General features: G+C 39.9%; 2 protein-coding genes across 3 annotated transcripts in view; one reads left to right on the top strand and one right to left on the bottom strand.

Annotated features, from left to right (window-relative positions):
* Positions 1 to 5,734, top strand: part of APPL2 (adaptor protein, phosphotyrosine interacting with PH domain and leucine zipper 2) — a 31,164-nt gene extending 25,430 nt beyond the window's left edge. The window contains exons 11-21 of the mRNA XM_085049663.1: positions 321 to 509; positions 818 to 860; positions 935 to 991; positions 1,094 to 1,182; positions 1,603 to 1,755; positions 1,878 to 1,930; positions 2,683 to 2,857; positions 3,481 to 3,517; positions 3,609 to 3,749; positions 3,862 to 3,909; positions 4,679 to 5,734. Coding sequence (XP_084905789.1) covers positions 321 to 509; positions 818 to 860; positions 935 to 991; positions 1,094 to 1,182; positions 1,603 to 1,755; positions 1,878 to 1,930; positions 2,683 to 2,857; positions 3,481 to 3,517; positions 3,609 to 3,749; positions 3,862 to 3,909; positions 4,679 to 4,807 — 1,114 coding nt within the window. The 3' untranslated portion in view covers positions 4,808 to 5,734. The remainder of the gene's footprint in view (positions 1 to 320; positions 510 to 817; positions 861 to 934; positions 992 to 1,093; positions 1,183 to 1,602; positions 1,756 to 1,877; positions 1,931 to 2,682; positions 2,858 to 3,480; positions 3,518 to 3,608; positions 3,750 to 3,861; positions 3,910 to 4,678) is intronic.
* A 468-nt stretch (positions 5,735 to 6,202) lies between these two features.
* The window catches only part of WASHC4 (WASH complex subunit 4), a 35,967-nt gene continuing 28,366 nt past the window's right edge, over positions 6,203 to 13,803 (bottom strand). The window contains exons 27-34 of one of the 2 annotated variants that reach the window (XM_085049662.1): positions 13,402 to 13,468; positions 12,620 to 12,706; positions 11,964 to 12,111; positions 11,715 to 11,811; positions 11,032 to 11,228; positions 10,019 to 10,118; positions 9,046 to 9,121; positions 6,203 to 8,321 (exon numbers count right to left, since the gene is read on the bottom strand). In XM_085049662.1, coding sequence (XP_084905788.1) covers positions 9,054 to 9,121; positions 10,019 to 10,118; positions 11,032 to 11,228; positions 11,715 to 11,811; positions 11,964 to 12,111; positions 12,620 to 12,706; positions 13,402 to 13,468 — 764 coding nt within the window. In that variant the 3' untranslated portion in view covers positions 6,203 to 8,321; positions 9,046 to 9,053. Of the gene's footprint in view, positions 9,122 to 10,018; positions 10,119 to 11,031; positions 11,229 to 11,714; positions 11,812 to 11,963; positions 12,112 to 12,619; positions 12,707 to 13,401; positions 13,469 to 13,803 lie in introns of both variants that reach the window. The other variant, XM_085049661.1, reaches the window with a different exon arrangement.

Genomic DNA, 13,803 nt, shown 5'->3' with positions numbered 1-13,803 from the left:
ATACTTCTATTCATTATGATTCTTTGTGCTGAAATTGCTCATAGTCTTTCACATCAGTTACTGAATATTCTGTTATTCCTTAACTAGAAGGTACCATTTTTAACTTGGATGTTTGGAGTTTATTTAATTTTTCAGCTTTCACTGAGGATGTTTCTGCTAGGAACAGGTGCTGCTTTTTCTTCTTAAAAGCCCCATCATTAAAAAAAATGCCAGGGTGAACATAAAATTCTGATTAGCATCAGGATATGTTTGCAGTTTCATACCTGTTTGGAGCTTCTTCTAAATACTAACAAGTCTTTATCACTGCATCTTCTCATCAGTAAAACAGGTCTGGTGACTACAACCTGGGAAAGACTCTATTTCTTCACTCAAGGTGGCAACTTGATGTGCCAGCCAAGGGGAGCAGTGGCTGGAGGATTGATTCAGGACCTGGATAACTGCTCTGTCATGGCTGTGGACTGTGAAGACAGAAGATATTGCTTTCAGATCACTACTCCTACAGGCAAAGCGTATGAGCCAGGTTTTGTTTGAGGTCACACCTACCCCTTCAGATGCTCTTTCCTGTAAAACATGCTGGCTGTAGTAGTAAGCTTTTCTGGGTTTCCAGAAGGGTGTTTCCAAATTAAAAGCATGTTTCTTCCAATCCTCCCCCACAACTGCCTGAATGGCACATGTGGTGTCTTTTAGCTGCAGCTTATTCATGGCTTTTGTTCCTTTGATGGTTAATAGATGCAAAGCTTGGTGATGTTATTGTGAGCCCTGGAGTCAAACAGTCCTGGTGTCCAGTTAGCACTTACACACTGTGTTTATATTTTAGGGGCATAACCCTTCAAGCAGAAAGCAAGAAAGAATATGAGGAGGTAAAAACATTTTCTTAATGTTATTTTTATATACAAGTGAGCTTGATGACTTCAACTGCATTTTTTCCTTCCAGTGGATATGTGCCATCAACAACATCTCCAGACAGATCTATCTCACTGACAATCCAGAGGTGGGAGTTTGTTTCCTTTTTTCAGTCCCTTCCTTCAACTTGCTGTCCCATTGTTCTTCACATGATAATGTCTAAAAGAACTGTTCTGTCTTGGTTCCATAGGCAGCTGCAATCAAATTAAATCAGACAGCCCTGCAAGCAGTGACTCCCATTACCAGCTTGGGAAAAAAACACGAAGTTCAGCACCCAAGGTAACATTCTGCCTTGCATGGAGCAGGGACTGTGTGCAATTGCATTGAGTTGAGAGGTCTTAGGACTCAGTGACAATCCCAGCATATTCCTGGAGATACAAAGCCAGGTCTGCAGGAAATGCAGCTGTGAACATGGACAGGGCAGGGAGATAAATGGCCACCTATTGCTGAAAGTCAGCCCACACTCCAAGGTATCTGCATTCAGGTTTAATACACCAATGTTTACTTTTCTTTTAAATAATATTAGGTAAAAAAAAATTAGAGTCCTCAGTAACAGGTAAATAGGAGAATATCTTATGTGTCTGCATAGTGGTTCAGTCCTGCTTTGGATTTTTGAATAATCTTGTCTCCCTTCCAGAGCAAAGGTAGGGTGTCACTGATTGAGAGAAATGTAATTTTTTTTTTCCATTTTCACTTTAGCCAGACTGTAAAGAATACAGAAAATGACAAAATAATTCCCAGTGAATCAGCTGGCATTCAAGACTCCACACAACTCATTGCTCCTGGAACACCAATTCAGTTTGATATCGTACTGCCTGCCATGGAATTTCTGGACCAGAACAGAGGTGGCAGGTATGGCCAGAGACAGTGATCATCACTGTAACAGTGTGATTGCAGGAGAGATGAAGTACTGCAGCATCTGTTTGTGGTGATGACCAAAATCTGTCATTAAAGTTTTAATTCTTATTTCACAGGCGTGCAAACCCCTTTGGGGAATCTGAAGACAGCAGCAAAGATGAGGAGGAAGGTCAGTGCTTCTTTCATCCAGATAAAACTAGTCATTTTAGCTACCCAGAGTCTCTTAAGAGAAGCCCCTGACATCACAGAGAAGTAACAGATCCACAGTAAAGTGACATTCCTGTAGCAGCACATGCAGGGCTTGCCTGTGGCTGTTCTGCTCTTCCCCTGTGCCTGGAAGTCACAGCCTGAGAACCAAAGCAGGAGCTGCTGCTGGCACACTCATCCTGCTCTGCCTTGCTCACCACCAGCCATCAGGGGAGCCATCAAGTGCTGGCTTTGCTGCACAGTGGCTGCTTAGCTGTCAATAAGCCTTGTGGTGACAGTCAGGGAAGGATTTGGTGAAAACCTTATTGGGCCCAGTTGCATGGAAGGTCAGAAGGACATGGAAGAAAGGGAGGAATGCACAAGGTTTATGGAAGGCAAGGCTTGTGCAGAGTCATAAATGCACCACAGTTCATGTGCACCTGATAGCAAAACAGACAAGGGAATTTTCCTGGCTAATCAAATAAAGCAGAAAGGACCAGTTACACTTTTAAAGCTTCCAGGCAACTGCAATAATTTCCATCCCCACCTCCACACTGCTGCCTGTTCACACAGTTTGAAAGTGGGTCAGGGCACTGTGTGGCTCATGGCAGAGAGCCACCACTCATGACAGTCACCAACCTCAGGCTTACTGCTGCATTTCCCAAGTGAATCAAATAATTCCATTGACACTTCTGAAGCAGCACACTGAAGGAAGTCCTGCTTTCTCTCTTGCAGATTCCCTCCTGCAGCAGATGTTCGTGGTTCGGTTTCTGGGCTCCATGGCTGTTCAGTCTGATGAGAGCTGTGAGGTGATTTATGAGGCCATGAGACAAGTGCTGGCTGCCCGAGCCATTCACAACATCTTCCGCATGACCGAGTCCCACCTCATGGTCACCAGCAAGAACCTGAGGTACTGCAGCTTGGCAATGTTCTGTGCTCTTCATGCAAGTTGTGATTAATTGGGTAGTGTTGGTCTTGTTTTGTAAGACAGACACCCTTTGAGGGAGCAAGGTCCCAAGAGTCACTTTACCTAAAAAGAAATGTCTCTTTTCTTATTCTGTAGTATCTAGAAATGATCCTCCAGACTAAGCTGTAAGAATGTCCTATCAAAATTCAGGGATGCTGTGGGGCTATAAGACCCTGTAAAGATACCAAAAAAAAAAAGATGCAAAATGATGGATTGGAAGATTCTCTTTCCTCACACTGTCCTTTGTCAGTAGTGTCACTGTAGAATATGCTGATAGCAGACATTCCCTTTAGCTGGGGTGTTTATGTCCCTCTGCCTTTTCTGTTAGCCTCAGGATGCTTTCCAAGTGACTCAGAAAGCTGCTCTGACCTGTACCTGTCAGGGTCTGGAGCTGAACCTTTCCACTCACAGCTAAAACATCTGGTTTTGTGCATGTTTCCTCACCTGTAAAACTAACAGAGTGATTGCCTTTCTGTTTTAAAGCCCCTTGAAATTACCAGGAATCACTCTGAAATAGTTTTCACCCTAAAATAATTTTCTTTTTTTTCCCCAACATGTAATTGCAGGTTAATAGATCCTCAAACCCAAGTCACAAGAGCAAGTGTAAGTAACTTTTTCTAACTCAGTCACATTAACTTGATATAACCAGCTAACTTGAGCTGGTTAAAACAAATTATTTATTTTACTTTTCCAGTTTGAACTCAGCACTGTGACACAGTTTGCTGCCCATCAGGAGAACAGGAGACTGATTGGCTTTGTGATCCACCTCAGTGAGACTCCAGGAGAAGAATCCATGAGTGCTTATGTTTTTGAGAGCAACACAGAAGGGGAAAAGGTTTGCATAATATTTAATAAAATACCTTATTTAGAAAACAGGTCTGTGGCTTCTTTATTAAGGAACAAAAACCAAACCAAAACTGAACTTCACATGTATTTCTTCTTTGTAGATTTGCTATGCCATTAGCTTGGGAAAAGAAATTATTGAGGCACAGAAGGTAAGTTTGTTTCATTCCCAACATCTTTGTGAGACATCAGGTTCTGCTTTTTGGCTGCACTGTCCCAGTACCTCTGGTGTGCATAAGAAAAAAGAACTGCTACTCTTCCTAAGGCCAAAGTTTTGCAGACATTATTTAACACAGCAAAAATCAGTTTTTCACATGATTTGAGAGAAAATGTGCCACCCCAAATCAAATTCAGAATTATACAAATCCAGTTGTTCATGTGTGAAAAAAAGCTGTGAGCAGAGTTTTCAAAAAACCAAACCAGCTCTTTGGGATGAAGTGTAAATCACACACACTGCTGTTTCACTGTTAGAAACTTGTATTCTTTCCTCCCCTAGGGGTGAAAATCACAGTGGTTTTCCACTTAAAATGAATGGCAGTTACTCTGTCCCTGGCAGATACATTTTATCTGTATAGATGTGACATTAATCCATTTTTATTTGCTGTATATTTTGCTAACATTTCAGAACAAGATGGGGAATGAGCTTTTAGTCACAACCAATAAGTATGGATATAATAAATTATTTAGTTACCTTTCTCCTTGCTTTTCAGTAACTAAAGAACAGCAAAATAAAGGCTTGAATTTTTTTTTTTCTTCTATACCCAAGGGGTGTTTTTCCTTAACCAAAAGGTGTTATTTAGCTTTCAAATCTTTATTCTAAAGGTTTAAAAAAGAAAAAAAGTTGCAAAACCTTAGCAAGAAGTACTGGGAAATGTGTTCCTCCAAGGCTGCTGCAGCTTGCTGACATCTCTTCTTTTTCAGGATCCAGAAGCTTTAGCTCAGCTGATGAAGTCTGTGCCCTTGACAAACGATGGGAAGTTCATGCTGCTGAATGATGTGTCAGAAGAGGATGGAGCCATGCATGAAGGAGGGGAGGAATCAGAAGCATAGCAGCTCCTGTCCTTCCTGCAGCCTGTGGGAGCAGCAGCAGTGGTTTTGCACCATCTCTGGTTTTCAGTCAGCTGCACACAGCCCAGGCAGCTTCTCCTGTCCTGCTGGAGCACCAGGAGTCTGCAGCAGAGCTCTCTGCATTTCCAGTGCAAGCACAGCAGGACTTGGCCCTGGAGGCATTCTGCAGGGTGGATGTGGAGGGTAGAGCTGTGGCAGGGAAGCTGACAATCCTGAGCAGAGTCTGGCAGGAGAGCACAGCCAGCAGCCTCCCAGGGTTCATGGCATTTCCTACATCACAGAGCCAGCAGCCTCTCATCCCACTGAAATTTGTGAGCTCTCAGCTCCTCTGACAAATATCAGGCCTCAAACTTCCTCCCATAGTCAATTTTCATAGTTTGCATGATGATGTGCATCTGAATGAAGGCTAAAAACGCACTATCTACTTTATTTCAGATGAAGTTATTTTTAGTCTAGTTTCAGTGTAACAAGATTTACCTTTTGTGTTAGCCTATTTACAAAACAATTTGTTAAACACTAAATTTTTCCTATTAATATAATCTATTTTTATATTGCATCTAGAATAAGCTTACAAAACAAATCTAAGTGCCTACTCTTACCTTCCAGGGGACCACACTCTCACATTCTGTAATTAAATAATGGACATAATGGACCTCCTTGATTTATTATTCTAAATACCACTGACATGCAAACCTCAGCAGTAGGCAATGAATGTGGCATGTTAGTTGTGTGCAGTTTTTCTATGGTTAGGTTTCTTGCCAGAGATGGTAAAAGTAGGACAAATAAGTACTTTTATAGTAAGAATTCTCTGTATTTTTAACATTGTGGTGACATGCAACAGCTGAGTCTACCAGCAACCTTTGGTTTTAAAAAAACTGAGCAATAAAATGTTAGATTACAAGTCTACAATGTATTGACAAGTCTCATAATACCTCCCTGAGATTAGAGATATTTGACTAATAAGTTGACTTTTTTTTTCCTCTCCTGAAAACATGAGCAACATTACTTTGCAAGAACAAACAAAATAGATAAAATAAAGAGCTGTTACTGGGGGAGGGATGTAATCTATATCATAGTTTATATTAATTAAGATAAGTTATCTAGAAAAAAAGGCTGAATTTCCTCAAACAATTTAACTCTACTCAATCACTAGGAAACTAGATCTTCCATAAACAGAATCTGTGCAACACTACCATAAGGATCCCAGATTGGAAGTGTTCAGTGGGGAACAAATTTAACTGATTATTGAATGTTTAAAAGTACCATGGAAGAAAACAGCTAGTAAGTGACACAAAAACTTCTTCATAAATAAAAGCTGAAGCTGTCTTACTAAAAAATGAACACCTGCTGAACTGGTGTTACTGAAAACACTAAGAATGAGGTTCTCAAAATTGCATTTATTAACACAGTTTTATGTACATAATGTTCTCTACTCACAAACCAAAGAGACTGGAGTAACAAAATACCCTTTTGTACAATGAGTTAGGAAACATTAAGTATTACATTTGGTCCTTTGTACCTGAGAAGCTGAAAACAGCTGTTGATGGACGTTTGATGCAACTCAAATTTCCTTCTGGTTCCAGACTGCATAGGAGCTGCAGAATGTGCCCTTCAGCAGCAGGAGCTTGCAGCAGTTGGGTGCTGCTGGGGCCATGCCTGACCCAACCCTGTCCTGAAGGAAAAACCCCCTAGATGTGTTTGTTGTCCCTGCAGCAAATTCATCATCCTCACTTCTATCACCCCTGGGAATTCTGAGTGAGCAAGTTTGGTTTGGTTTAATTTAGGGGATTTTTTGTTTTAGCTCCATCGTCTCATCTCCAGACAAGCAGTCAGGGTCCATTTGGTTCCTGTAACTGCAACAGGATGCCAAAAGCAACAGAAAAAGTAGTAGCACCACAGCATGAATTTTGCACCCCTTCCATCTCCTTGTGGGGACAGAAAGGGATTTAATGCAACTCAGTGTCACATGTGACATCCAAACCTGGGACCTTTGATTTCAGATGAGAGAAGTCTTTCTGCATGTCTATGCTGCTACATGGCAAAGAGAAAGAAGGAGATACAAACTACAGTCCTGTATTAGCAAGAATAGCTCTATTATCACTGTACATATTTGTGTATGTATATATTTTTGCCACATAGAGTATACATTCAGTTCTCCCAGATTAAACAGGCGGCTATAAAAATAGGCAATGTCTCTCCTCTAGAATTTCCATCACCAGAACCACGTGGATTTGTTAACCACCATACATGAAGACAGTGCTCAGTTCACATTCTGTTCAACTGCAAAGTCTTACCTCAGCAAGATAATCTCTTTCCAAAAGAAAAAAAAAAAAAAAACCAGAAGGGAAAACACAAGTGCAGATGTGAGTGTGGGCTGTCTGACTGCACACAGCTCCCTAGCAAGGCCATCCTGGGGGAAAGGAACACCATCTGTGTGTGATTGTGCTGTTGCTGGGGAAGCAGGACATGCAGCACTTGGCCATTCCACTCCACGGACTTAGTTGCCTTCAGCTGAGATGGGAATGTGGAAGGATTTGCACAGCAGGATGGGAAGCAGCAGCAAGAATGCTGATCTCGGCAGTGCTGCTGAGCGGGCACAGTTTGGTCAAAAAAGAATCTACACAAATTAAAAAAACAACCCTGTATCAAAGTAAAAAAGCAAAAATATAAATCAAGTAATGCAGCATTCTTTAGGGCAGTTAGAATGAATTAAAAAGAAAAACTTTAATGAGCCCAGCTGATTTAACAGTCCATGAAGCTTGTATCATGTTCTCAGAACCAACAAATGGAACTTTAGCATCAGTCTGGTCTTTCCAGTTGTGACAAAACATTCATCCTTGCCGTCTGAATGTTGGAGTGATTGGCAGGAAAGGGTGAATCAGAAGTACATCAGGAATTGTTTTAACCAGTGACCCAACGGTGGGTGGAACAATCTGAACCATTAAAACAAGCATTAAAGCAAGTTTGGTCTAAAAATACAGTTAAGAGTGCCAAAAAAGCCCCCAAGGGTAGTTCTCTCAGTTGGACTGACTGGAGTAGTTTATTGTGGTTGGTAAGACCTAGAAGGGTGTTAAGTTCTGGGAGATTTAAACACACCTGTGTATTTTTATAAAAGTGATGTTTTCTTTTAAGCTAAGTCTAGCTACTTAAGTTAGGAATCTGAGTAACTCTTGCACGATCTAGAACCTCTACTTGCAGGCAGGGACAGATGTTCTATGGAGTTCTCACAGTGTTCAGCAGCTTCTGAGCCTGCAGTGCAATTATTGTTAATCAGGCATGTAAGACTGTATGAACAACACATGGTACAACAGACCTACAAAGGCTAGGAAATACAGAGTTGAGGCTGAAACTTGCAATTAGGCACAACATATTCATGAACTGTAAGATCACTTAATAGTTACAGACACCAATCACAGTGTCTGGTCATGAAAGGAAGAGCTGATTGTGGTTCTCTCTTGGCTCTGGATTTCCTTACTTCTGTGGATGCAAATCAGACCTTCGGTATGAAATGAGAAGTCATTTGTTATGTTAACTTTTCTGGTTTTCCCATTCTTTGATAAGGGGGAAAAACAGGGGAAGATAAATGCCTGACAGGATCAAAAGTTCCCACAGCACAAATACTCTTTATAGTAATAATAAGGGGGTTTGGAATCAAACAGTAAGAAGCACTTCCATTTTGTGTGATAGATTTACCATACAGCACAACATACACTGTCACACCCACAGTGTAATCTGTGACTGCAGTAAATGCAACAGGACTGCACAATGAATTATTTTTTCAACAGATACAACCAATATCTGGATTCAATTTTTTTTTTCTGGTTGAAGAGATGCCAGATCAAATCCTGGACCAATAACCTATGAGTTTGGGGTTTTATAATGCTATGATAGAGATGCTAGAATGCATCTAGAAATTAATAAGAATATTTTTATCCGCAGATCTGTACTTTAAAGTAACTGCCTCCAAAGTCAATACTTTATTAAATTATTTTCAATCTAAAGAAAGTGCTGTAAATAATGCAAACTCCTGAAAAATAGGAGTTTTTACAGGAAAAAAAGACAAACACAGACCTAGCCTCACCGGATGCTAGTATTATACTGTACATTTCCTCTTGGATTTAACAGAGCAAGTAAATAAAATCTAGAGCTTTTACCCCTACAGAGTGTTACTGATGAAGACAAGGACATGAGTTCTTTGAGTAAGTAATCATCACCCATACCAGCCATGTCATTTCACAACAGGCTCTGCAGGCGTAGAGTTGGGAAGATCTCCATTGCTTGCTTTACCAGATTCTTCTACAAAAAAAAAAAAATACATGGATCATGTTTAACACTCTATTTGAAGCAAAAAACACCAAATCTTAGCATCTGTTTTTCTAGTGCAGAAGAAAACAAATCTTTTTCTGCAGTGACTGTAAACTCACAGGTCACTTGTGCCTTTGTCAGAACTACAGTGGAGAATTATTTACCAGTTCAGTTTTTAATCCACTGCTCCCTGAGTTTCTAAGTAATTTGTGACTGAACTGCATTTCTATATCTTAATCCTTAGGAGTGCTCTAATTTCTTTGGAAAGAATCTTCCCAAGAGAACCTTTCAGAATTCATGAGGGAGAATATACAAGCAGGAATATAAATGTAAAAGACACCATATTACCTGGTGAGGAGATCATACCACAAATTAAGATTATAGAATTCAATGGGAGACCAAGCATATCATAAACATCTGACTATACATAGCAACTGCATCATCAGCCTGTGGAAGTTGAAAACCTGCTGGTACAACAGGTGAAAACCATTTTATTTCACACCAGCTAAGGCTGCACAGAAAAGCTATCATTGTCAAATTGGTAATTGAAGAGGTAACTATGGTGCTGAAGTTACTGAATTTAATATTACTGCAAGTATGCAATTCTCCCTGTCCCAAGTTTTTTTTTTGTTTTTGGTCAGTTGGGTCTTTTGTGGTGTTGGCTTTTTCCCCCACAGCGCAGAAACTCAGCTGGAAATTCACCTTTTCCAAAGAAAGCCTTCCTGAGCTGTTCTTGATGAGTCTCAATCAGCTGTGACAAAAACCTCTTTCTGGAATACTCAATCAACCCACAAACAAGAAAGCAGCCATGGATAAACAAAAAGGATCTTCCCTATCAAGGCACACAATCTCATGAGCCAAAATGTTCTGCATATAGTTTTCACTCACCTTCTTTTTCTTTCTTTTCCTGGCTTTCTTCTGCTGCGGTTTTATCTGCTCTGAAAAAAATTCTGGCACTACTTAGTGAGAAATAAAGGAGTTCAAATTCCTAAGGGAAAAGATAAAGAGGAGCATCAGTGTATCACAAGAATTAATTTTTAGACAGATATCAATGGGATTCTTCAGAAGCATCTTAGGCTAGCACCTCAATTTCAGTATCTAAATCATTTAAATGCTCTTGAAAAATCTTTCTCCATTCATACCTTAGTCACATGCATTTTACAAAGCAAATGTCAGCCTTTACATTAAAGGCAACTCAAGTAAAGCAGCATCACTGGAATAGATCTGTCACTGATCTATTGAGGCTGAAAATGAGGGTTGCAGCAACAACCACAAGCTTGATCAGAGTCAGCAAGGTTCAGGGATGTGGTTTTTAACACAGAGGAGCAAACTCAGTGCACTCCTGGGAGCCATGAGGGCATGCAGGGCTTCATCTACTTCAGTAAGACATTACAGAATGGAATTATGGGCTGTAGAAATAGCCAGTGACAGATTTGTCCCATAGGTTTCTCCAGTCAAGAGAGAAAAAGCACCACAGCACAGATGAAACCTGAGCTGCTCTGCTTCAAAATTCAAAAGCACCTTTCCTCTTTTTGACAGCTACTGCATCATTCAATTTAGCTCAGAATTAACACACAGGCAACTCTGAGGGTTCACAGTGTTTTGTGAAATCTTTGTGATAAGAAGTTTAACCAATTCTCTCCTATTGAAGCATTTATGGTGTAGTTGCATTAGATTTCAAACTCCACAGGAAACAATTCCAGTGAACCAGCTCTTCAAATATCACAAAAACTGATGAGTTCCCTTTGGATCATCCACCTCATATCTTTATACAAGACAATGCTCTGGATTTGGCTCTCGATGAGCTCCATCAGAACACAGTTACATGATTTGTTGTAAGTGCTGAAGCCAAACCAGAACAGAAATTGTTACCAGAACAGCTGACCAGGCCTGTGCTGTACCTGTAAACAAACTTCCAGTCTCTTGTGGGTAAGGTTCATCGTTTGTAGGAGTTTCTCATCCTGGTTAGTGGACTGCACGTTCTGTTGCTTAGCTACTGCTCTTATTTCCTTCACATACTTCTCTCTAACAGACTGGAACCAGTGCAGAGAATCAAACTCCTGGTACTGATCCAAAAGCTTCAGAATGTAAGCCACACCTAGTCATTAACAAACCACGTACTAAAGTCAACATGCAATTTGCAGAACGTTTTGTGAATGTCTTTAATGACATTCTAAAAGTCTAAACTGATAATTCCATGCAAATACAATTTAAATTGTTATTAACTTACAGTTAAAGCTATCAGGAAAAATCACAATAAAGAACAAGCTTAAATTTTTTAAAAACATCACAACTTCTCCACATACTTGCATTCCTTCTCATCTGGATGAGAACCACAAACTTTGAAAGAAATTTGGAAGCCCCAATATATGTTAAAACTGTCTGTTCCCATGCACAGCTATTCCAGCTTAGGAAATTTTGAACACAACCATAACCCCCAAATCCATTTTGCTGAAGCAAAGAAAAATCCAATTAAATGATGGAATTTTTAATTATGGGAACAGACAAAGCATAAACAAAACTTTTCTTGCAAATATCCATTATGTTGGCTTACCCAAAGGCTAGTGAGTGTGCTGAAACTTACCCATGGCAAACCCATCATCAGTGAAAGCTGCTCCACTTTTGTTCTTCTTATTCAATTTCTCCTTGCAGCTGATTGAATGCTCTACAAAATTGAGGGTCTGGAAGAAGGAAAGGCTGTCTTGGAATCACAGAGAGACTCACAAATTTCACAGGGCATTCCCACACAGACTGCCACAATCTAACACAAAATATTTAAACACAAACCTGACCTGAGAAGACTTTAAGGTGCTGGTGCAATGCAAACACTCACCAGAGGGGGAACAATGATGTAGAAATTCCTCAGATGCATATTCTTTGGGCTGCGGAACTCAGGAGCAAAGACATCCACCAGCATCTTGAAATACTCTGTTCCCTCTGCAAAGTTCCTGGTCAGGTCACTGAGCACAGAGTCCAGCTGCCTGCAGGGGACAAACCTTGGGTTACCTGCTTCTGCTCAAATCCCTTTGCCTACCCACCCTGGGATAACAACCCTCTTCTTGCCCTTTGTCAGGGCTGGGAAGAGAACTCTTGATTTAATTTTCTCAAAAAATGGTCTAGGAATACAATTCTTGCATCTTTTTTATCTGAGGCTCTGAAAATTGTAGAAGCAGAGCTCAGGCACACAGTGAGGAAAGCTTCTTAGCTTTAAACAACAAGGATTTCTCCAAGAAACCAGGTTCTGACTGTCTTATTATCAATGCTACCTCACATCTTCAAAACAACCACTTCTAGTTTCTTTGCTTTGAAGCAAAAATTTCTCCATAAAGGCAGCCAAACTTTTAATACACACATGCACACACATAACTAATAGCTGCATTTATAAATACAAAACACACACACAAATAACTATGTGCATTTATAACTATAAAATGACAATTCTCTCATCCCATGCCTGCCCCAGACCTCAAAAGCAGCATGTCAGTGTACCTTGCTGCTTTTTGTGTTTCTTCTGAGAGTCCTTCTTCTTTCACCAGCTCTTCAAAGTTAACAATATCTTCCAGATCAGGAACAAACCTGAAAACTTACTGTTTGTTAGGATTATGCTCAACTGTCTGTGTTCACTGAAATATCTACCCTAATTTATACTTTGCTTGATTTAATTTTCTGGGCTTGAACCACTTACTTCCAATTATATCTGTCACAGCATTCTCATCCAGACATTATTAACCTCATTTCTAAACATATACACATCATTATTTGTACTTCTGTTTTTACTGGGCTACCATCTCCTCTCTCTAGCACTTGATACCCTTGGTAACTCTAAGTTTACTACTATTTGCAAGAAAACTAACTATTTCTTATTATGTAAAAATTACTATGTTTTAATGACCTTTCATAAACATAGACAAAATCTATACAGAAAAAAGTATGAAAGGAATGTGTTTTCCAAATTCCTCAAGGTTTGCATTGTATTTCCTAAATGCACCCTTGAAATTATTTAACATCACAAATTCCTGGTTTAAGGACTAATGTCTTACATGTATATTCTATTAGCTCTTTTGCATGTTTTTCCATAGAATTTGTTTTATTTTTAGGGATTTCTGTCCATGATTGTACAGTGCTGAATCCCAGCACTGTCTTCAGTATTTCCACTTAAATGAAAGCATGTAAATGGAACTTTTCAAAATTTCTGGGGGACAGATAAGGGCATGTGGAATATCAGCAAGAACAGAGAGAGCAAAGGGAAAAATGAAATATTTGTGAAATACCTGATGGCACTACTGCAGCAGTGAAGTCCTCCAGATCTGATCATTCGTACATAACCCATAGCGTTGCCTTTGAAAACAAGACAAACATGGAAGCAATTTATAATTACTTAAATACACATACACTACTCATAGCTCCTATAGGCTCTGAAATGTAAATTGAAGTTGCCATGTAGTTCTGGCAAAGAACTTGGCTCTGAAAGCCAAATTATAAAAGCTAAATTGTACCAAAAGTCTGTGTAGAGAAATAAAACACAAATGTTTCATCAAGCAAGGTTTTGTTCACTTTTGTACAAACTCTTCCACTTGGCACATTAAACACTTGCAAGTTCAGATCAGACCTGCACATCTACAGCATCAGTGGCTGAAAATATCATTGTCACATCATGCAGCACTCGAGGATAC

This window comes from Lichenostomus cassidix, chromosome 1Ab (assembly GCF_008360975.1).
Source record: "Lichenostomus cassidix isolate B80296 chromosome 1Ab, HeHo_3.0, whole genome shotgun sequence".
NCBI classification, from domain to species: Eukaryota; Metazoa; Chordata; class Aves; order Passeriformes; family Meliphagidae; genus Lichenostomus; species Lichenostomus cassidix.
Note: the sequence above shows the minus strand (reverse complement) of the source record. Positions and strands in the feature narration are given on the sequence as shown.